General features: G+C 38.0%; 6 protein-coding genes and 1 long non-coding RNA gene across 10 annotated transcripts; 2 read left to right on the top strand and 5 right to left on the bottom strand.

Moving 5' to 3' along the window:
- Positions 1-554: 554 nt before the first annotated feature.
- LOC115995742 (60S ribosomal protein L11-1) lies at positions 555-2,349 on the bottom strand. 2 transcript variants are annotated; one of them, XM_031234863.1, is made up of 5 exons: positions 2,274-2,349; positions 2,080-2,187; positions 1,966-2,008; positions 1,138-1,333; positions 555-910 (listed from the first exon to the last, which is right to left on the bottom strand). In XM_031234863.1, the coding sequence occupies exons 1-5, from the start codon at positions 2,274-2,276 to the stop codon at positions 718-720; spliced, it is 543 nt and encodes a 180-aa protein (XP_031090723.1). In that variant the 5' UTR covers positions 2,277-2,349; the 3' UTR covers positions 555-717. The 2 variants fall into 2 exon arrangements, with proteins under 2 accessions (XP_031090723.1, XP_031090722.1); XM_031234862.1 differs by lacking the exon at positions 2,274-2,349 and having other exon boundaries at positions 2,080-2,193.
- Positions 2,350-2,726: 377 nt separating this feature from the next.
- LOC115996936 lies at positions 2,727-3,942 on the bottom strand. The gene is made up of 2 exons (XM_031236382.1): positions 3,647-3,942; positions 2,727-3,525 (listed from the first exon to the last, which is right to left on the bottom strand). Exons 1-2 carry the CDS (start codon positions 3,940-3,942, stop codon positions 2,727-2,729), a joined length of 1,095 nt encoding a protein of 364 aa, XP_031092242.1.
- A 43-nt stretch (positions 3,943-3,985) lies between these two features.
- LOC115996310 (probable serine/threonine-protein kinase PBL7) lies at positions 3,986-7,315 on the bottom strand. The gene is made up of 6 exons (XM_031235509.1): positions 6,898-7,315; positions 6,005-6,258; positions 5,738-5,873; positions 5,027-5,285; positions 4,715-4,847; positions 3,986-4,606 (listed from the first exon to the last, which is right to left on the bottom strand). Exons 1-6 carry the CDS (start codon positions 7,058-7,060, stop codon positions 4,355-4,357), a joined length of 1,197 nt encoding a protein of 398 aa, XP_031091369.1. The 5' UTR covers positions 7,061-7,315; the 3' UTR covers positions 3,986-4,354.
- A 913-nt stretch (positions 7,316-8,228) lies between these two features.
- On the bottom strand, positions 8,229-13,992 carry LOC115996827 (sec1 family domain-containing protein MIP3). The gene is made up of 8 exons (XM_031236250.1): positions 13,817-13,992; positions 13,383-13,648; positions 12,860-13,003; positions 12,152-12,301; positions 10,946-11,458; positions 9,236-10,741; positions 9,091-9,159; positions 8,229-8,902 (listed from the first exon to the last, which is right to left on the bottom strand). The coding sequence occupies exons 2-8, from the start codon at positions 13,422-13,424 to the stop codon at positions 8,774-8,776; spliced, it is 2,553 nt and encodes an 850-aa protein (XP_031092110.1). The 5' UTR covers positions 13,425-13,648; positions 13,817-13,992; the 3' UTR covers positions 8,229-8,773.
- Positions 13,993-14,900: 908 nt separating this feature from the next.
- Positions 14,901-18,599, top strand: LOC115996614 (plant cysteine oxidase 4-like). Of its 2 annotated transcripts, none has more exons than XM_031235931.1 (6): positions 14,901-15,029; positions 15,457-15,792; positions 16,967-17,112; positions 17,271-17,418; positions 17,927-18,133; positions 18,229-18,599. In XM_031235931.1, exons 2-6 carry the CDS (start codon positions 15,693-15,695, stop codon positions 18,345-18,347), a joined length of 720 nt encoding a protein of 239 aa, XP_031091791.1. In that variant the 5' UTR covers positions 14,901-15,029; positions 15,457-15,692; the 3' UTR covers positions 18,348-18,599. The 2 variants fall into 2 exon arrangements, with proteins under 2 accessions (XP_031091791.1, XP_031091792.1); XM_031235932.1 differs by lacking the exon at positions 14,901-15,029 and adding an exon at positions 15,109-15,347.
- Positions 18,600-18,642: 43 nt separating this feature from the next.
- Positions 18,643-21,385, bottom strand: LOC115996612. 2 transcript variants are annotated; one of them, XM_031235929.1, is made up of 3 exons: positions 21,216-21,385; positions 18,983-20,767; positions 18,643-18,894 (listed from the first exon to the last, which is right to left on the bottom strand). In XM_031235929.1, exons 2-3 carry the CDS (start codon positions 20,750-20,752, stop codon positions 18,856-18,858), a joined length of 1,809 nt encoding a protein of 602 aa, XP_031091789.1. In that variant the 5' UTR covers positions 20,753-20,767; positions 21,216-21,385; the 3' UTR covers positions 18,643-18,855. The 2 variants fall into 2 exon arrangements, with proteins under 2 accessions (XP_031091789.1, XP_031091790.1); XM_031235930.1 differs by lacking the exon at positions 21,216-21,385 and adding an exon at positions 21,051-21,136.
- A 37-nt stretch (positions 21,386-21,422) lies between these two features.
- On the top strand, positions 21,423-22,043 carry LOC115996615. Its single transcript, XR_004093653.1, has 2 exons — positions 21,423-21,524; positions 21,661-22,043. It is a non-coding gene; the product is annotated as an uncharacterized LOC115996615 (long non-coding RNA).
- Positions 22,044-22,784: the final 741 nt, after the last annotated feature.

Here is a 22,784-nt window from a genome sequence, read left to right as displayed (position 1 = left end):
TTGTATCTGTAAATAGTTTACAGCTTTGCGGTTGGGATCCGAGTAGGTGAGTACTATTATGTTGCTTAGGCCCTTTATATGTGATACTGTTTCTTGTTTATGGAGTTTTAGCCTTCATGTCAAAGTTTGACAGCAATATCGCCCATTTGCCCCCTACATACTAGAAGTTAAGGGGCCATTAGATAACTCTATTGTTTCCTGATTTTATGAATTATGTTTTGTATTGCTTTCTTTGTTTTGTTTGTTTTTTTAAAGAAATTTAAGAAGCAAAAGCAAAAGGTATTTTTATTGCAAAAAAAATGTTGCTTTATTTGTATTGGAAACATATTTAAACAAATGGGTGAACACTACTTTTATAGATGATGATGCCTAGAGGTCATGATAATGCCACAGAAAGAGGCAGTAAATTTGAATGTAATTCTAAAGAATCAATTCCAATCATCCCATGAATTAATGCATGAACATGAAGCTAAAATTGAACTTGAATAGAATTTGAGTTTGACAGGCACAAGGAAAAGGTAGTGAAGGATTCCAGAGCACATATTCCCAATACATAATAAGAACCATGTAAATGAAATTAAAGGTGAAAAAATGATCAGAATGTCAAAACTTTGTGATTCAAATAAAAAGGATGATAGTCATTAGTCTACAACTGCAAAAACATAAAATTTCTAGGAAACATGCTGTTTCAACACAATCAACCTAGGATTGAAATCATTAAATATTTGAGGCCTTGTTGAGGATAACACCTTCATATTTGACTTGGAACCACTTCATTGCATCCTCCTTAGTGACCCTGTGTTGGATTCCAACCCTAGCCTTGCACCTACGGCGGCGAGCAACTCTGTAACCGGGGCGTTCCAAGACAACAAAGAAGTCCATACCATAAATACCAGTTGAGGGGTCATACCTGTAAGTGGACAAACAAAACAAAAACATCAAGGCCATTGTATTCCTATTTCTTATGATGCACTGGACGTGGTATTCCTATTTATTCTAACCAAACAACTTTGATGAAAAACACTCACAAAACATTCTGGCAAATACCAGATTCAGACTATGTTCCCTCCACGACAAAAAATGCCAGGCAACATGACAGAATCACACAATATATTCTAAAAGAATTCATGTACTTACTTAATCCCAAGATCAATGTGTTCCTGGATACCAAAACCAAAGCACCCAGTGTCACTGAAGTTCCTCCTTAGCAATTCATATTCCTTAACTTTCAACCCACTCTCGAGAAGCTGCATTGCCTTGTCTCCCCTGACCGTGACATAGCACGCAATCTTTTCATTACGCCTGATACCAAAGGACCTCACAGTGTACCTTGCTGTCAATGAAGAACGACCACATCAGAAACGTCATTCACAAGTACAAAATGGCGATTAAAACACATGCATCTCTTCTCAGTCAAATAGTCAAGTATCTGTAGCACACTAACCTATAAGCCATTTAAGACAAAATACCCTACATCACTCTAAACATCAAATATCCAAATTTCCCAACAATTTAAACTACCACCCCAAAAGAATACTTTGTAAGTACTTGATGAAAGATAACATAACACAGTAAAACAAACATAAACCCATATAATCATAGCAATTTCATAATTAGTTCAGTATAACAAAGATTAGGCTTTCCCTCTCAATGCCATACAATTAAGAATAATCTAGCTTCTTTTCTTCTTTTTTTCAATAAAGAGGAACATCCACTGTTAATTCATTCGAAATAACCCAAGTATCACAAATCCAGGCAACAATATATGCTACTAATCCATGAATAGAAACTAAATCATTGATAGCAAACAAATCCCATACTCACAGAGAAACTGCAGAAACAATGTTCCCAATAAAACACACTTAAATCACAAAACCTTAATCCTTTCATGTTCCAGTAAGATTAAAGCATCTCAATCTTATAAGATCAGAGACAATGGTAACTAAAACCTAAAAAACCGCATACCTTTGGAGAAAACGGGGGTCTGTCCACTCAGTTGCTCCAAAACCTACAAACACAGTCCAAAAATTAGCACCAATTAATGGCAATGCAATGAAGGACAGCGGAGTCGTATCGTACCTTAGAGGCTCTGGTGAGACGATCGCCGCTCTCGCCGACGGAGATGTTGAGGACCAGCTTCTGGACCTTGATATCCCTCATTGGGTTGTTCAATTTCTTCTCTGAGGCCTGCATTCATACACAAAGTTACATGAGAAGGAATGAACTGAGATATACACATTTCAACGTGAAATCGAGAGAGAGAGAGATGAGACCATGGCTTCCCGGTGAAGTTGCAGATTTGCAGGTTTGGGAGACTGGGAGGCAGCAGTGAGAAACGGAAGAAGAACCCTGATATGTAAAGGACGAAGGTCAGTAGGGTTTTGCTGCTAACTGTGAAATGTCACTTTTACCCCTTTCTCTAATAATATAAATCAATAATTGTTTAAAGGTTTTTTTTTTTTTTTTTTTTTTTTTTTTTTTTGGGTAAACCCACAAAGTGTTTCGGGTTTTTATTTATCCATTTAACAGTCCGGATCCACCTGATTAGCCCAGGGGTTGTGACATGACTTAATTAAGAGCATATGCCATTTATGTTGTCATCGACCCAAACTAACTAATGTGATTTAAATTTAAAAGAATTTGAATCTTTAAAAATAAAAGTTCTAGTTGAAATTTTATAAATAAAGCAATAAAAGATAGACATAGCAATAAAAGATAGACATACTTCAATCTTTTTTTTGAAAGCCAAACAAACAGTATTCATTAAATATAATCAGAAATGAAGCAGGCGGGACAGAGTCCCAAGACATAGCGTTTACCTGTGAAAACGCTAACGAAGCTAGAGTATGTGCTCCTAGATTAGCCGTTCTAGGAATTAGTTCGACAGAACAGCTAGTAAACAAAGACATGAGAGACCTAGCAGAATCAATAGGATAGGCAATATAAGAGAAAAGATGAACACGAGATGATGCTAGCAAGCGTTGTAGGTTCGAGCAATCAGTGTGTAGAACTACAGATGAAACACCCCGATTCCTGACCCACGAGAGCGCCTCCTTACAAGCCATAGCCTCAGCTAACAAAGGTGATGAGCAATCTGGAAGCCTCATACTGAAAGCAGTCGCAAAACCGCCGGTGGGGGAGTAAAGGACTGCACCAATCGTCGCCTCCATCGTTGCTTGTCGGAAAGCCGCGTCGAAGAAGCATCTTGCCTGAGCTGGGTATGATATCTGCATATGCGTAGGCTCCTGGGTATGCGGCAGAACCAGTGCTGTTTGCGCTGGTGGCGGAGCGTGAACAGACTGCCATGCTTGAGTCGCCATCTTCGCAGCGTGCCAGACCCGTGATGGCCGAGGCAGACTGCTCTCCCAAACCGCAGCATTCCTCGCCCTCCAGATGTGGTATAGCACTGCCACAACCACAACAAGATCCTCACCCGTAAGCATACTCATAGCATTAGAGAACCACACATGAAACGTGTGACCAGCCAAGTTAGTAATAGGAAGAGCTGACTCATGCCATACAAGCCTTGAAAAGTCACAAAAAATTAATGCATGCATGGTGGTTTCATGTTGAAGCCCACACATTGGGCATGAGGGGTCCACTTCCACCCTCTTTAAAATCAAACTTGTGGTAGTGGGAAGAATACCAGAGAGCTTTCCACAAGAAAGCCCTCCATTTTGGAGGTGCTTTTAATTTCCATAGGGCTAACCACTTATCAAAAGTCTCAGGCACACTTGTATATTCACCCATGATACGACTATACCCCTCTTTAACAGTGTACCACCCTCTTGGGTCCACAGGCCAGTACCAAGAATCATCATAGCCTAGGGCGATAGGGATCCTTATAATACGCTCTACATCACCCGGCTCAAAAATGTCATTAAGAATCGCATGATCCCATGCAAAAGAGTGATCCATCAAACCTGAAACCATAGCACCCATCTCCTGGGGCATAGCAATAAAAGATAGACATAGCAATTAGACATACTTCAATCTAAATTAGTTGAAATTTAATATAGCTGATGAAATCATACTTACAACCAACTTGCAAATGTGCCAAAAAAATAGCACACTTATGGTGTTGGCTCAAGTCTTAATTTAGGTAGTGGTTAAAATTACAACAAAACAAAACATCATTTCTACAGTACACCACTTTTCAGTTCTAATACAAGGTTCTCAGCATCATCTACACTGCAAACTTGAGAATATAGCCACTTGGCTCCAATGTTTCATTGGATAAAAACCAAACAAGATTATAGGGCTCTGCCATTCAAAAACCTTCTGCTACAAAACCCTAACTTTTTTTTTTCCGGCAATGGCGGGTTATACCCCGTCCACTTGCACCAGTACGGCCTTACATCTTGGGAGACTGTGTAGCGTGGAAGCTAGAGCAGCTGCCAGCCTTAGAACCCGGTCGGTTCTGTTTCACCAGCGGAACCAATGACTGCACCACGTCGGCCATGAGCGGCCGATAGTCGGCTTCCGGCTGTACGCACATTGCAGCGATAGCAGCAACCTGAATCACCTCTTTCATCGAGTACTGCCCCTCCAGCGCTGGATCCATAATCTCGACAACCTTTTCTCTGTCAGTTAGGCGGGGCAAAGCCTGATGCACAAATAGGACCGTCATTTAGGTGGAAAAGATGGAGAATTTAATCTTGGGTTTCTCGAGAAAATATGAAACATCATAGTAAAAATGACACGAGTGACCTACCCAGGATACAAGAACGCCTTCCCCGGGAGGCCGCTTCATATCAACTGGAACCCTGCCAGTCAATAACTCGAGTAGGACAACTCCGTAGCTATACACATCCGATTTTGTGGTCAGGTGCCCGGTTAACGCATATCTACATAGACAGAAATAATATACACATGCATATCAGAAACTTACAAATACAATGTCGTTTTAGTCAAAGAGACAATATAATGATGCACAGAAACTGAGAAAAGTATATATTGTCAAAAGAACTAAAGCAAATGAAGATACTTTTATTACATATAAAGCAAAGGCAAAGAAAAGACTTACTCGGGTGCAACGTATCCTTGGGTGCCCAACACTCGAGTGGAAACATGTCCACCCGCTTTATCGGATCCAAGTTTGGCCAATCCAAAGTCAGAAACTTTGGCATGGAAATTTTTGTCCAAAAGAATGTTGCTGCTTTTAAAATCTCTATGTATAACGGGCGGATTGACATGTTCATGGAGATATTCCAATCCTTTTGCTGCCTCCAAAGCTATCTTCAACCGGGTCTCCCAGTCCAACTTCAGACATACACTGGTGGAACCTATATAACAAAAAATAAAAGTTTCAAAAAAACATAAAAAGCTATAGGTTATGCAAAAATCTAAAGCAGATATGTTTTGTTTCTAACACTAAAACATGTTTTAGATCAAACCCCGCCTTGTGACCCTAGCCGGCAAGGTAAACTAGCCTAGGTTGCCTATAGTTGATCAGCTCAAACCAAAAAGACCAATAGGCCACTGCCACTGGGAGTTGAACTAAATCGCTTTTTTTTTTTTTTTTTTCTTTTTTTCACATACATGGGGAAAGAGAAACAGCAAAAATAGTTACAGAAGTCGATGCAAAACAGTGCCAACAACGACAGCGTGCAACAAAGGGCAAACACACTCGGGGGGAGTTTGAAAACATGCAAGCCCGTGGAACGACAATCATTACATGAGGGGTTTCATTATGATAATGTCCTTCAGTGAGGTCATAAAGAAGTTTTAGTATTACCACTGGTTGGATACAACTGTTCCTGTAAGCCACCGTTCGCCATGAACTCGTAAACAAGCAACTTATGGTGGCTTTCTGAGCAGTAGCCAATCAGTGACAGCAAATATGGTGAACGCAACCGGCTCAGCAACTCCACCTGATAATCAATTGCAGCAAGTAATCACCGGAAAGGGTCTTTACAAAAATAAATATAAAAAGGAACACAAAAGTAAACCGATACTCGCTTCACTACAGCTAACACTAAAAACGATTCCATCGATATCTTACCTCCATTTCAAATTCCTCCTCCCCCTGCTTTCCGGCCTGATCCATCAGCTTAACCGCAACCTTCTTCCCATCTTGGAGCACTCCCCTGTACACCGACCCAAAAGCGCCATGTCCAATCACATTAGACTTCCCAAAACCGCCAGTTGCTGAATGCAGCTGCTTGAAGGTGAAAATCTGAGGCCCCTTTTCAGCAGTAACTTTAAGACTCGAAATCCCGCTTCCTTTATCCTTATCCTCACAATCACCCTCCTTAACTAAACATGAAGAAGAAGTGAAAGGGGGAAAAGATAACAACTTAAGAAACAAATAATCTTTTTGCCTCCCAACCCAAATAAACTTCAATTAGCAGATGCATCATATGACATAACTCTAGGACCTAAATAAACAGACTACACAAATCCTGATAATTTAGCAAAAGGAAAAGCAGACAGTAAAGTTTCAGCCTTCTAAAGAAATTTTACCTTGACTATTACCCTTACCTAAATAGCTACTTTATTTTATCATCTCATTGGAAGCTTGGGGTCAGGGTTTTATTCCTTTTCAACAAATCAACAATTACTTCCCTTTTGTCTCCAAGAATTGCAGGTAAGTAATTCCAAATAAATACACACACCAGTCTCCAAGCTTGGGGTCAGGGTTTTATTATAGTTATTGCTCAGTGACAATGACCCTAGATCTTCATAAAAATCCAAACTTTATAAATTCTAGCTCCCACACAAGAAACCCCAAACTCCCAAACAGGACAAAAAATCACCCATTAAACCATCAAGATCCAAACTTTCATATTTTCCCTACATCTCAGCAAACATTTAAAAAAAAGGGTAAAATATATAGCAAAAATAGAACCCATAGTCAGATTCTTGAAGTATTGCAGAGAGTAAAAGAAGGCTTACTTTTCCGGTTGTTGAGGCGCTGGGCGGAGACTTTGCTCCGGAGATAGCAGTAGTAGCTGAAAGCCAGAAGCAAAGAGGCAATGGCAAGGGAAGCAAAGACTAAGATTGTGACTAGAGCCACTCTCTCTCTGTTCCTGTAATCATCACTCTGGGCTTCTTCCATTGCTGATCCCTAAGAGCTCTGAAAGGTGAGAACTTTGGGGTGGGTTCAGGCCCAAGAAGCTGGTAGTGGTGGGAGGGGAAATGCAAGAGCCATTTTAGTGGAGAGAGAGATAGAGAGAGAGAGAGAAAGGGAAAGAGGGGGTGGGGTGTCTGAGCTATAGTTGACAAAAAGGTTCAGTGAGAGTACTGCAGGGTTTGGGTTGTCTCTCACGTACTCTCTCACTCCCCTTCAGGTTTGTGTTTGTCTCGTTTTGAGCGCGGGAGAATGGATTTACGCTTTCTCTCGTTTTGACCCCTTCAACTCTTTTTCACTTTCAAGAATGAATGTTTGTTGCACTTTTTCTTGTTCCCCCCATGTTTGTTCATCTGTTTCTTTCCAGATCCAACATATATATTCTTACTATTTTTCATACCTCTTTACAAATTCAAACAAAATTAGCTACTTTGATACAAGATTCATTTAAATAAAACTAACAATTATATTGGTAATACTAACCATCCAATATTCCAATATAATTGTTCATAATAGTGAGGGGAAGGTGTCGAGATGGGTCTTTAAACACACACAAAAAATGTGTACAAAATTATATATTTCATTGTCTTATTTTACTTGTAATGTGAAAATTTATTTTCTTTAACGTTTTTCACTTTTCCCATCATTATTTTTGTTTAATAGTTCTTTTAATGTAGTTTTTAAATAAATAATTTGTATATAAAATAAATTAGTTAAATTCCTACAAGTAACAATTCCTCTTGTGTCTATTGGAGCGAGTAAAGAGAAATCATGCTTCTAAATTATTCTGCAAGAGAGGTAATCCGTGTTAAAAAGATCATGGAACTCTAATATGAAAAAATTTTGTATGCAATTTGATGATGAATTGGATTAATAAGCAATTCATCATCAAACATGCCATGCTTGATTCGGGAATGTAAATATACTGGAAATTTGAGGACTTGATTGAAAAATCCAGAATCAATCAGTAGAGGGCCCAAGTGCCCAACACAGGGAGGCATAAAACGAAAATGACATGTTAATTTTGATACATGATTACACAAACCAACAAAAATAATGAAACAAAATAAAGAACATGTTAATATAGGAATGTCCTCAGCCGTTGGATGAGTGCAAGGACATTTCCAGTTTTGGGATCTAGGAATTCCCACCTTAGTAAGTTTGAGTAATACTACACATACTTGTAGCTATTTATTCAAGTAATCCTACACATACTTCTAGCTGTTCATTCGTGTAAGCCGCTATACATAATCCCGTCAACAAATTACATCAGAGTATCTCAGAAATTATAGAAATTCTTCGTTGTTATGGAGAAACAAAATCAGAAAATAAATTTACTTGTACATTCCTCTAATTTCAAAAGAGAGTGGAGAATTGAAATAAACGCAACCTTTTAGTTTAATAATTACTTTGGACTGTAAAAATTTCACTAGTATTGATTCTATTAAAAACTACTAGTACATGAGCTCCACCCTGCCAAATCCCTAAAAGAGTTGCAGGGTGAGATACTGGGCAACTTTGCAGCAAACTGCATTTTCAAAAGTTGTAGTTCCAAGTGCCTGTGTGATAAGGACACTGAAAAGTCTAAGCTGTCACAAAACTGTCTATGAAGAATGCTGCATACCTACATTGAGAAGGTCGCGTTCTGCAGAACACTTGTGCAGAATTTGAAGACTTCATTCCCTCGAAAAACAGACAGGATTAAATGTAGCCAGACTCGCCCAGGAGTAGTTCAAACATGTCGTTGGGTGTAAGAAGAGTTGTTCCTCCAAGAATCAAATCTATATCAGGTCGGGTGCTTTCGGATAATGCTTCCTGGGCTTCCCGTACCTACAATACAATGGGTTAGCGCAGGCTGCTTCACTTTCAAAGAATGGTAGTGTTCTTTCCCATGTTTCCACTTTCAAATGAAAATGATAGGAAAATGTCTTTCTGCTTTTATTTTCTTGTTCATAGACTGGTTTTTATTATAAGAGCAATGCAATATTGATAAACAAGAGGGTACGAGGACTGCAAACCTCAACACCATTGATGCCCCCGACGACAAAAACCAAGATAATGTTCTGATCTGCAAGACTTGGTTTTGCCTGTCAATAATAAAATGCAGAATTTAATATGCATGGCTTATGAAAAATATAGTCTGATATACAAACTAAACCATACCTGTCCAAGGCCAAATCTGCCAAACCCACTTTTAAAAAGTCGGCCAACAGTAGATGAATGGTACTCTAAGCCAGGTATGTCCTGCTTGTCTAGTACCCTGCTTAGCACTTTATAAAGCATTCCTTTGTTTGAGTAAGGATCATCGCTGAATTTACTTTCCAAGGCTGGCGACCACTCCCTAAATGACACATTTGTCTTCAATTTACACAGTTTGTGCAGGAATTTGAAAAGGTTATCTACCCTATCACGCAACTCTAACTTTAGCTGCATGTCGTCATACACTTGCTCTTTGCTTTTATCTTTATCTACATCTTCATCTCCCCAACTGCCCCACTCATCACCAAAATCAATGTTTTCCGCTTGATCAAGACTTTCTTCCTTTTCCTCTTGTTTTCTCTTGTTTAAGTTGGCTTCAAGCTCTTCTGTCAGACCTTGGAGAAACTTTAGTTTAGCAACTGCTGGGTTCTCAATAATTGCATCAACAATAGATTCTTTGATGAAATGTTCTTCTTGCCAAGAGAAAGGACCGCTGGAGCCAGATGTCGGGAAATTCTCACCAGCTAATATATATCCATTGACTGCAAGAAGAAGGGCATCATGAAGAGTGAGTAGTCCCCTTGTAGTCTCTTGCACACCCACCAAAGCACTTTTATTTATAAGATCACTGATTTGTGCAGCTAGACTTTGGCTTGTATCTCTAGCATTTACAGCCAATATCTTCTCAGCACTATTAAATGCATTCCATCTGGCACTATGCAATTCATCCAGAACATATAAAGCTGCTATTGCTAACTGAATAATTCCTCTGTTTTTCATCAACGATGACTGGCTTTTAGCCAATGCTCTAATCATGGCCTGTAGCTCTGATTTTGAAGCATAACCAGGACTTATTTTCATATTTAAAGAAATTTTTTCCCGGCGTAAAGCTTCTTGAAGCCATTTCTTAATTAGTACAGTTCCATCTTTTGTTCTCCTGTCTAGAATGGCCTCCAGATACGGGGTTCCCTGATAATTGTCAGTGGAGACAAAGGACCCACAAAGAAGGTCACTCTCAACACTTTTCAAAGACTTTCCTTCATTAAGTTTAGCACTGAGGTCCATCGAATCAGTCATTTCAGAAGTTGAGTTCCAACCACTCAAAAAAGCTTCTATGCTTTCCACCAGCCTGGAATTATTTCCTGTTGAACTTTCTTCCTTAATAAAGGTTTCAAGTGGTATCAGAACATTAAGGGGAGCTCGTTGTAAATAAGTAGGGCCAAATTTGAGTTGGTTTGGTGTGCCTAAGGACGCTGTTCGTTCCCTACGGGGGAGAGATGAAAAAAATTGATCCACAAGGGAATCCCCATGACAGCAAGGAGTAAGAAGATCAAGTGTGCGATCAATAATTAATAACCCTGCTGATCTTTTACGGCGGCCAACATCATAAAGGCTTGACATGTCTGTTAGAAGCTTACCAACAGTTTTCGAGAAATCACCAAGAGAAAATATCTCAAGTTTCAAATCCATCTGTAAGTTATAGAACAGGAAGTTAGCATTCACATACAGATAGAAGCAACAAGCAAGTAAAATGATAGCAACTATTCGAAGGAAAGGAGTTGTGCTGGCATAAAGTTGATGGCCTGTGACGGAAGAACAAAACAAAACCCGAAACCCTAAAGGCAAAGAAATCCAATCTCTTGAAAAACTCCATCAGTCAATTCATATGATTACCTTTGTTGCCAGATGGTACAGAAATTGAGCTGTAAGAGTTGCCCCAGGAGGAATATCTTCACCATCAGGAGGTATTCCAGTGCTTATTGGAGGCAATCCGCGGCTTACAGAATTCTCTTGTTCAGTTGACAAGTATGCTTCTGCAATGGATCCTTCTGAAGGTAAGACAAAGAATCTAGGTGAAAAGGGACACAAGACCAAAGGGAAGTGGTGCACAGAAACAACCAACTTGCTTCCTAGAGCTGCTGCTTTGCCCATAACAGTGTCCTTTTCTGAACCCTTTAAACTTGAAACGGGATCAAATTCAGACATATGCTCTGCACTGGTAGCAAGTGGTGACCACCCTTCTTCATCTTCAGGGGCCACACTTTCCTTTGATAGGCTTTCTCCAGAAGGTTCACATTTTACCTGAGATCTTCTGAGGAGCTCCTCGTAATCTTGGACAAGTAGAGATTCATATTCAGGGAAAGCATCTGGACCTAGGGGTGAATCAGGATATGCTGAGTGAGCCATCTGCAAAATAAAATATTTGAATACAGGGTCAGAAATGGAATAACTAGTCAATAAAAATAAGTGGAATCAGGAATGTCATGACCAAAAAATGCTCAGTTCTCAGCAGAACTGCAGAAGTGCCCTTGACAATTTACCAATAGATATAAAATCACCTCCTGGTTAACTAGTAGCAGAATGCTATTATCTTAAGCTTCTTCCATAAAATCAAGAAACTCAAGGAGATACTGAAACATAATAAAGACATTTTGATGATAAGAATTTTAAAATGTATTCTAACTCTAATATCCTTGTTCAACAAATGTGGAACTCATTAGTAAATAAGTGACCTAGAAGATATATATATATAGGGAGAGAGAGAGAGTAGCAATTTGTTATTGTGGAGATTACACACACCTGGATATATAGACCTTTTAGAATTCATATTATTCAGATTTATAAAACCAAGTTTGTAAATTTTGAATCAAACAAACTCTGGAACACTGAACTCCTTTTAGAATTTATCTACTAGAAGATAGTATACAATGGAAATCAGAATGTGTTGCTTCTTAATTTTGTATTTACACCATAATGTTTAGAAAATAATACTACTCCACATTACATATTAAGACATATAGTTCAGAGCAAAGAAATGACATTTTGAACTCTATAGCAGGAAGTGAAATAACATTCATTAGTTCAGAGAAAAGAAAGCACCTCCGATATGGATGTAAATATGGCACAGCGATGTACATTTTGAAGAGTGCTAAGACAACGTAAAATGTATCTATGAGCATCACTTAGAAGACGTGATGTGATAATGACTATTTTCTTGTTAGTGCCAGAACTTGAACTCCAATCAGCCACCTTGAAAGAAAGCACAGGCAATCAGAAAAGTTAGAAATGCTAGCTTGTGCTACCTATTCAAAACTGAAAAACTTTAAAATGCAACATACTCTTACATTTTATGTATGTTAGAAAAAAAGCAATTTATACTTTCACAGTAATGCATCTCTATCTTAGTTCACATTTATATTTTGTAATTGAGAAAAAAAAAAGAAAACAAAAAAAAGGAGATACATAACAGGGACAAGAGAAAGCAACCAACCATGTTGATATTTGATGGTGTAAACAAACTCTACAATAGTTATTAGTTTATAAACAATGTGCATGCACAAACACACACAAACTAGTATCTAGCTCGTTACAAAAGAATGATCAGAAAAGAGACCGCATCATATTCAGAAGTTGTTCCTGGATAGTAACATCAGTTTCTCATATCACTAATAAATGATTTGTTTCACCACAAAAATGGCTCAACTGTCTGGTTCATATTTTGTTGCATTACTGTTGATACAAAACAGATGAGATTCTTGAAGATAAAAATCATGGTCAGATAAGCATATCTAATATAATAACACATACTTTATCAAGAGGAGACACTTTTTCCAAACTGCAGATGGCATGCGCTCCAAGCTCAAATAACAAAGAAAATGCTCCCAGAAACTCAAAGCACTCTGTAGATCCAGCATCCAGGTACACTATGGCATCTTTAATGTCATCTGATATCTGAACCAATGAAGCAAAAATTCGTCTAAAAAAAAAACAAAAAAGAAGAGGCAACTCATAGAAACAAGTCAACAACCAAATGTTGCTTCAGAACCATACTAGCATGAAGCAAGTTGTAGTTTTTACATCGCTATAGAGAACACTGCACGATTTGAGAAGCCATATAAAATAAATAAGTTCAATTAAATTCTGAATTTAGTCTCAGGTAACAAGTTCCTACACACCTAGTTCAAATGGAAGCTTCTCAGTTTTCAAATGCACAATTCAAACAATAAAACACTAAATTACATATGCAGAATGAATTCCTACATAGAATTATAAAAAATTAAAATTAAAATTAAAATCGAGATAAAAAGAGAGTTACAGAAATGAAGCTTACATGTCTGATGGAATCGAGGCAACACTTGATCACATCAACCATGACCGCAGTTGACAGAATGAAGAAACTCCGAATAAGATCGGTCGTTTACAAGGAACTCCGGGATCTTCGTCGCCGGAGAAGATGAAATTAACCGTAACGGTCTACCGGATTTTCTTTTTTTATACTTCCAACAGCTCACATGCTGATGCGGCAGAGTTGTCTTTTGGGAGAGCAATCTTTTCTCCTCAAAAACAGCCCAAATATAGCTTAGTGGGCTTATTTGCCTGTCCATTTATTACAAAAATACTCTAATTATCAGACTATTGGACCTTGCCTGCATCTTCATATTGGACTTAAAGACCCAACACCAACACTGTGTATGTTCACCAATTCAATTCCAAACATTTTATGTACGAAATCAAATCAAATATAATCAAACATTTAATGTTTACCAGCACTGTGTTTGGAAACTCGCCAGTCGCCGCCTCCGCCTCCGGTCGCTGCCTCGCCGCCTCTGCCCTCTCCGCGCCCGCTTCGCAGTCGCCGCCTCACTCTTCGCTTCCGCCTCGCCGCCTCTGCCCTCGCCAGTTAGACGCAGCCACAACCCACACACGCACACAGGACCGGAGATGACGGAGAATGAATATTAAGGAGATCAGAAGATTGAAAACCTAAAATTTGCCCCAAAATTTGCTAAAAAGAAAAAATTGGCCCCCAAATCAAAACAATATTATTAAAGAATATTAATTTTATTATCTTTATTAATATACAAGGACATATAAGTCTTTATACTCATTATTTTCATACCTTTTTACCCCAACCTAACAATCATATTTATTTCTTTTCCGCCAACAAAAATAATAAAATTCATTTTCTTAGTAACTACTTTTACATGGAATTACATTTTCACTTCTTTTCAAATATTTTTCCCGAACCAAACGTGCTCTAAATGTTACAAATGTATTTGAATGGATGGCGAGGCGAATGTGCAATTGGATAAAAGAAAAATAAAATGAAGCAGAGTGTATTGATTAACCCAAGTCATAATGTTGAGGGGATGCGCCATGATTTCTTGTTGGACATTTACAAATGTATTTGAATGGAGGGCGGGGGAGAATATGCAATTGGATTTAAAAAAAAAATGAAAGAGAGTGTATCGACTACCTAAACCAAAATGTTGAGGGGTTGCGTCATGATTTATAATTGAAAATTTACCAGCAAAAAACCTTTTATACAATTTGAAGAGTAAATTGTTCGTTCTTTTTCTTTTTCTTTCTTAATGTTAAATATATAAGATATTTTGGTCATATCAAGTGATTCAAAATATGTATTTTTTTTTTTTATGTGTCTCCCTTTGAGACATATTGGTTCAAACCAAGATAGTCTTGTCTTATATATTCAGAGCTAGAATACCTCAAAAATTATTTATTAAAAATATTATTGTGAAAATATATGATTTCATTTGATTTATGTTGCAGGTGTGACGGTTTAACTTTAACCCCTACAAGAAATAGACCATAAAGCTCCGACCCGTGACGTAGACCCGAAAACCTCCAAAAACTGCAGAGAAAAACACAATCTTTACGCTAACGCAATCAGTCTTCTTCGTCCCCCTTTCCTCGCGCGATCTCTCTCTCTCTCTCTCTCTTCGATGACGTGTACTAGGTACGACTCTCTAAAACCTTAACTTTCTCTCACTAAGGTTGCAGTCGCCTCCCGGCTTCCAAACAGTGTTTAATGTTGTGTAGACGAATATCTGTAGCTATATATGTATGTATAATTCTGGTGTGTTTGTTTATTTCGTAAGTTGCATTTTCATGTCCTGTGCTCATTTCCAGCTCCCGGTCAAAAAATCAGAGATTTTCCGTGTTCACATGATTCTGTGCAATTTGTTAGGAGTTTTATTGGGATTTGAACCTGGAATGTTGTATAGATTGTAGAAGGATAATGTAATGGATTGTGAAAAAAATGAGCTGTTTGGAGGTGAGAACAGGAAACTGTAATATAACATTTAGAGAATTCCAGGTTTGGATTCTGATCCCTGAATTCCATGTTGTTTGAAATGCTGACTTCAAAAGTTTTGCTTGTTCAGAATGTGGTGTTGAAGATAGAATGTGAAAGAGGATCAGATAAGCATTGCACGGATGTATAATCATTGTACGATACAAATTCCAGCAAATTCCCTTCCCGATTGTGTTCTTGAAGGGTCTTCTGTCAAATAGAGGGCCCTTCAGACCAGGATTTTAACGCTATCATCTAGCTTTTATAGCCGGCAAGACAAGTCTCCTTGTGTAGACAGTTGGTGTTAAAGTTCTGTGTTTGACAAAAATGCCTGCTCTTCAAAAGCTTTATAACTCGTGCAAGGCATCTCTCTCAACAAATGGACCTGTTTCTGAAGAAGCTCTTGAAAAAGTGCGTGCTTTATTAGGTAGGGACATGATCTTTTCTTAACAAGTTCCATTTAAAGACCCAGTCTTTCTCTGGGATATTCACCTTTCATTCAAATGCTCATTTTCACATATTTGTTTATTCTAGTTTTCAGTTAAGTTTCTAGTTTACACCATATTTTTTGCACCTGCTCAACAATTAAATCAGTCACACAACTCTGTTTCTTATAGTATTTAGTTTTGTCTGCTATGAATGCTCACAATTTATATGCAGAGCATAAACTAAGTTATTTTTGAGTTAATAAGTTATTTTTGAGTAATGATAAAATTTAACGTGTTACTGAACTTATCAAATGTGTATTACTATGTATTACTGTAACTATATGGAGTTGGAATATTAAATGATCTTTGCCCCTAAACATCCTTTGAATGTTATATTCTTGTCTTTTCATTTGGATATTCTATTGTATTTCATGCTTTGTGAATGCATAGTTATTAGAAAATTTTCCTTATTCCAGAAACTATAACATGACTCTCTTTTTTAACATGACTCTTTTTAGTAGAGTAATTGTTTAAGGTTGATATTTATTCATTTTAGTGTCAATCTCTATGATTCTTTGCACATGGGTATATATTTCTTACACAAATGAATAAAATGGATATTACTTTGGCTTCATTAAAAGACTATATATTTTATTTTATTTTTTTGAATTTATCACTTTGTAGCTGATTTCCTAAAACATTCCCTCTATCCCAAATTCCCAATGAATACATTCCTAAACAAGGCACTTAGGATGACATGCTTTTTTTCTTGTGAAAGGCATAAGTGAGTACTTCATTGAATACTAAATAGTAAATGGTCTACATGAAAATTTATGCAATGTATTATGTATTAAATAGGCAGGTTTAAATTTTAAATGGTAACTGAAAGTCTGCACCAAAGCTGTTCAAAATAGCTGCAGAATCTTGACATAATAGTTAGGAAGATTAGGGTTTGGCTTAAAATGTCAACTTTAGCTGCCTAAATTTAACTGTTTCTTTGCCTTTTATTGCAATAAGATATTTGATGCTGTATTACCACATACTTAGAATAGCTCATGCAATGCTGTATTACCACATACTTAGAATAGCTCATGCAATATCACAAGTAACGTAGTGTTCTTTGTCATCTATCTCTCTTTTTGATAAGTTTGGCACTATCCTTTTTTGTTTCAGATAAAATCAAGCCTTCGGATGTAGGCCTTGAGCAGGAGGCACAAGTCGTACGGAGTTGGAATGGTAGTGCACGGGAGCGTAATGGGAGCCTTCGGTCACCACCTCCTATCAAATACTTGCATATTCATGAATGTGATAGCTTCTCTGTGAGTTGCACATTTGTTTAACTGGCTTTTTATTTTGTGATTGGATGAAATTTAAGGCTGACAATGAGTTACAATGATGTATGTTCCAATTATTTTAACTTGAGGAATCTAATAAACCAAGTGATTGAAAGATGCAAGTGTATTGAATAATGTTACAGATTGGAATATTCTGCATGCCACCTTCCTCTATCATTCCTCTTCATAACCATCCTGGGATGACAGTGTTAAGTAAGCTTCTGTATGGTTCTTTGTACGTGAAGTCCTATGATTGGATAGATGTACCGGGGTATTCTGACGCATCTCAAGGTGTGTTATTTGAAGTTAATATTTTTTTTTTGAACAAGAAGTTAATATTTTTTTCATCTGAAAGTTATCAATTGAACTGTTATTGCTGATATTCAATTTTATCCTCTTTCTAGACTCAAGTTTCTCATGTTATGTGACCTGGTTTATAATTTTATTTTGGGATATTATTGCTGATTTCTCCTTACTAAGTTGTGGCTATCTGGCTGTTGCTGTCTTTAGCTTCTGGTTATGTTCCTCATTGTTTCTTTTTCTTGAATATCTGGAGTGTTGTTAATTATATCTTGTTCACCTCAGTTCCATTTCACCCAATCATGATCTTCTAGCACAGAACTTTGGGGGAACAGGAAAAAAAAAATCTTCAGAAGGGCTTGAGTAGTTTAAGCTGACCAACTATTGAAATATGAAACTTGCTCATTTGCCCATATGTATTGTTGTGAAGCATTCTCTAATTCTCTTGGATCTTTGTCATGGTAGCTCTATCATTAAGCTTCAGTTCTTTGGGTTTTAGGTGCAAGACCAGCAAGGCTTGTTAAAGATTGTCAGATGACTGCTCCATGTGGAACTACAATTCTCTATCCAGTCAGCGGAGGCAATATCCATTGTTTCAAAGCTATTACTCCTTGTGCAATTCTTGACATCCTTTCTCCACCATACTCATCCGAGGATGGACGACATTGCACCTACTTCCGGAGGTCTCCTAAAGGCGATCTTCCTGGTAAGGGCACTCAATTCCAACTTTTGTCAATTACTATGATGCGATGTGTCTTAGTATAATAATATTATTGCTGCAATTTCTTTCTTTCACTTAAGGTGAGCTCGAGGTGGATGGTGTAACAATCTCAGGAGTGACCTGGTTGGAAGAGTTTCAACCTCCTGATGACTTTGTAATTAGGAGAGGACAGTACAAAGGCCGTGTTATAAAAACTTAAACGAGTACTTTTCTTATTATTATTTTTTATTTTTACCCAATTACAAATCAGGCATGTTGAGCACATCTTTTGGGTGTTATTGAGGTGAATTAGTTATATGCTTAGCCAATGTGAGAATAATTTATGTTGGTCAGAGAATAGGCATTGTAATGTACATAATATACATTAATTTTACTGACCTCACCTTAAATTAGTCGACAGTTAGAGTCATTTTCAAATATATAATTTATGAAATATTTACATTATGGGCTTTATATTTGAGAATTGAGATGATTGAATGAGTGATGGAGTACTCTGCATCTGCAAGGTGTAGCTAGTATAACAGACTAAATAATCTGTACAAAAAAAAGTATTTGTACTCTGCTATATTATTACAGGGCTTTGAATGGTAATAAACATTTACAGTGTCGGGCTGTCAGCTCTGTAAGACTGAGGATTGTATATTCATGATCACTGTTGGATGAATCCATTAAAGCACAGGGAAGAGCAAGACGAGTTCAGAGGACTTCTACAGAGCTTCTGGTATAGGTCTGAATGGCATTAGCTCCTGGTTACATAAGAAAGTTAATTATGTCAAGCACTTCAGAAAACTATTAGCTGAAGAAATTGAAATTGTAGACTTAGCTCTTGTCTACCTGAGAATTCCGCAAGTGTTGGCCTTGCCACTTTGTTGTTTTAACAATTGTTTCCCACTTAGGAGCCTGGTTTCTGGGATTTCCTGTTCCTTGTTTGGGATGGAAAGTGGAATTCTTTGAGGATAATGAAGGCAAAGTGCGAAAAAGCCATGAATCTGATGGAGACTTTGGCAATGGCGGGGGTACTGGAAATACTTTGAACTCTCCATGTGGATTTTCTGGCTTCGCAGTTCTGTCTTTCTTAAGCAAACCTTCATCAACTTCGTTATTTGCAGCCTTAACTGAGGTGATTGTTTCCTCGTAATATTGTTCTTGTCCATCATCATTCCCTGGCTTCCCTCCTGATTTGGAATTCAATTCATCGGCTGCAGATAGGGAATTGAAGTTTGAAGTCTCTTGAACAATAGGCATGGTTTTAGCTTCTTCATCCACAGAGGTTAGCTTTTCAGCATCATCTTGGAAATGATCTACCAAGTGTTTCTTTACTCTTGTTACAAGAATCTCAATTGTTCCCTTAGCCTCAGGAGAAGAAGATTTGGGAACTGGAGACTCTAACTTATGTACAGTATCTACATACACAGTTTTCTCTGCCACGCGATTGTCTGAATCTTCCTGAACTGAGCTATCCTCGGCAGCCATTAACTCCTTAAAGCTTTTGCAGGCTTTTTTGGGCAACCCCAAGGCATCAATACTCGCATTGGTTTCAGTCGGTTTGTTATGGTTGACTGAAAGATCGCTATTCTGCAGCTTGTAAAGGGATGATTCTTCAAGTCTCTGATTATTATTACTCTTTAAAGTAAGCTTCTTTTCAGACTCACCAGTCTCAACTCCACTGCATAAACCAGCATATGAAGATCTAGCCTGCATTCTACTTCCAGGAGGCTTAGGTACACGAGTCCTTACACTCATCCCGGGTACTGGATTCAGAAAGCCAAGCGAGCCTCTGAAACAAAAACTTGGTAATAATCCGCATGCTTTTACAGGTATATCTTCATGGCTATAATCATCATCATCACTTTCTTCTTCATAATTACGAGGTTGGTAATAATGCCTTGCAGAACTGTGTGCATACAGCTTTTGAGGCTGCCTGTCTGGCTTTACTACCTTGTTCAGCTGTCTTGGTTGCTCTTGAACCTCTGTTTGCATCTTCTTGGGAACATATTGAGGTATTTCTGAAACCATCTCTGAAGCCATTGCCTTTGCTGCTGGTAGAAACCGGTTAATCATGAAGTCCCGAGTTTGTGGATCTGTTGATGGTCTTCCCTCCGGTTCATCCAACCCACTCACGCTGCAATTCAAGAAGACGGATGACTGGGTTCTAGAGAGCGTATCAAGGGCATCCAAAAACACGTCCTCTTCATCTGCAGATTCATAATTATCATCATCATCATCCTCCACCACAGCTTTCGAGCTGTTGAAACTTCCCGGGCCATTATCAGAGTTCCATAGATTGGCTACTGAGGTTCTCCCCGGGGGAAGCTTTGGCACAGGCCTTTCTCTGGCATGATCAGCTTCTGGTTTTACTTCATCCTTTGGTTTTCCCGGAATCTGCTCCCAGAAGAACGGCACAACTCCCGGGTTGCTCACCGGCCCAGATTTCAGCTCCGATTTATAACAAGGAGGTTGAGGAACACTCCGTTTCCTCCCAAACGAGTCATTGTGAGATCGTATCTTATCATCTTTACCTACTATCAATGAGTTTCGTCTTACAGATAGAAGAGGTTGGTTAAGGTTTAGCCGTTTGTCCTCCATCAGATTCCTCAGAGACATGATGCTATGCTATTCCTGTACAGAACATCATCAAAAATCGACAAAGAACATGAAAAAGCAGCAAACAACTGAGAATTCCTGCACAATCAGACAGCAAAGAAAACTTCCATCTCTCCCTCTCTCTACTATACAATGGTGAACTGCAATTCTGCAAACAAGAACACCTCTCTCTCTCAGCCTATTAAACTCTGGGTTAAAATGGGCAGTTGCAGCAACCCACTGTCGGTAGTTTGGACCTTCAAACAGACATTCCAACAAAGAGTATGAAGACAAGCTTGGGAACCTTCACTGCCTTTACCATTTTTGTCGGCAGTTGGTGCTGGCTGGCATAGGAAAACGACATTTCCTACTGATTGTCCCCCATGGACTCTTCAAAATTGCCAGACAGAAACCCAAATCACAGAACACCAAGAAACAAAACACTACAGCTGATGATCACCAGGAAAGAGCAGAAAGAACTGACCTTTGATCAATGGCGAATCCTGCAGGGCTCAGAACTAGTGTGTTCTTGGATGAATGATCAAAGGATACGTCCACGTCTTTCATATATCCATCCACCAGCTGTACTGTAAAACACTGCAGAGCAGCCAGAAGACGACTTTGAATGGAGGACGGAAGATGAGCTGAGAGAGAGACAGAGAGAGAGAGAGAGCAGACAAGTTGGACAAGGAATAAACCAGTAGCTACGCTTGTGTCAGCATAAAGACCCACATTTTTTTAAGACTTAAAGATCACTTTCTTCACGAAAGCATCCGTGCCCTGTTCCTTTCTGGTACTGTAAAAAGGGCTCACAGTAATTGAATGGATCTTTTGATTTTGCAAGCTTTGTGTACAGTGACAACCTTAAAAGCATCAATCCATTTCTTGGTTGATACCTTTGACACTTTTTTCCTTTGTTTTTTGGACAGTTGGCTTGGTAATTGCAATGCTATAAGTTTAACTTCTCGTGGGAGCTGTCTATCGGTCTGCTGGTTTACTCGCTTATGATCCTTTACAGGCTATGATCGCAACGCAGACTTCACCTTAGACAATCAGGTATTGATTGTGGATTTTCTCGTAAATTAAAAAAACGCACACACACTTACACACATAAGCACACACATAAGCGACAACCATGTTGTATTGTAGGGTAAATTGTCCTTATGTATTTGGGATATTGTAAATTATTGCAGTTGGCATATATCAATTGTACTAGATATAACTCATTGAAAGAAATCATAGACGGGTAATTGAGTGTAAATATACTAACATTATAAATTTATCATAATGTATTAATTAAAAGTATAAACTATTAATGAGTGTTTAGATTCTCATTATTTTATATATAGTTAAATTCTATATTTTCTAATGTATGCAGATATTTGTAGGTTTAGACTTTAGACCATGTGAAGATATTGATGTATAGAGGGGACCTCATTAATAAGTGTCATAGTCACAGCACAAGGATCATTTGATGATCCAAGTTTGAAATATGGGGAAAGAAAAAACTTTCTGGTGGTGTAAACCTCCCACCTGTACCACTCAATAATTGCTTATTTGGTCATCATACATCATCTGTTTAATTATTATGGATGCCTCTTTTCTTAGGTAAAATCATCTTTTTTGTCCATTACTTAGCATCATATCATAGCATGACTAAGATTGCTTCATTTGTTTGTCTCACCCTCACAATAAATTATTGAAATTGCTTCATTTGTTTGATCATAGCCTTAATTATTAACTTTGTATTAATTTTAATCAATTCATTATATTATTTTGAGGAGTATCAATGTGTACTAGCCGGCTAGGCCACTCCACTGCAAGCCAAAATAAAAAATAAAAAAATTCACAAACATCACAAGTTACCCTCGAAGGTTTGCCGGTTGGAACCCTCTAGCCCTAACCAGTAACCACCTCATGTGGGTTGGCGTGTTTTGTGGGACTACTCATACGCTAGATGTTTCTAAAAAAATTATTAAAAAATAGCTATATTTTATTGCCTATTATATTTTAATATAATATATAATTTTAAAAATATAAATTTTAATTTATA

The sequence above is a fragment of the Ipomoea triloba genome, chromosome 11, assembly GCF_003576645.1.
Source record: "Ipomoea triloba cultivar NCNSP0323 chromosome 11, ASM357664v1".
NCBI lineage: Eukaryota > Viridiplantae > Streptophyta > Magnoliopsida > Solanales > Convolvulaceae > Ipomoea > Ipomoea triloba.
The sequence above is the reverse complement of the archived record's forward strand: the minus strand, read 5'-3'. Positions and strand labels throughout refer to the sequence as shown.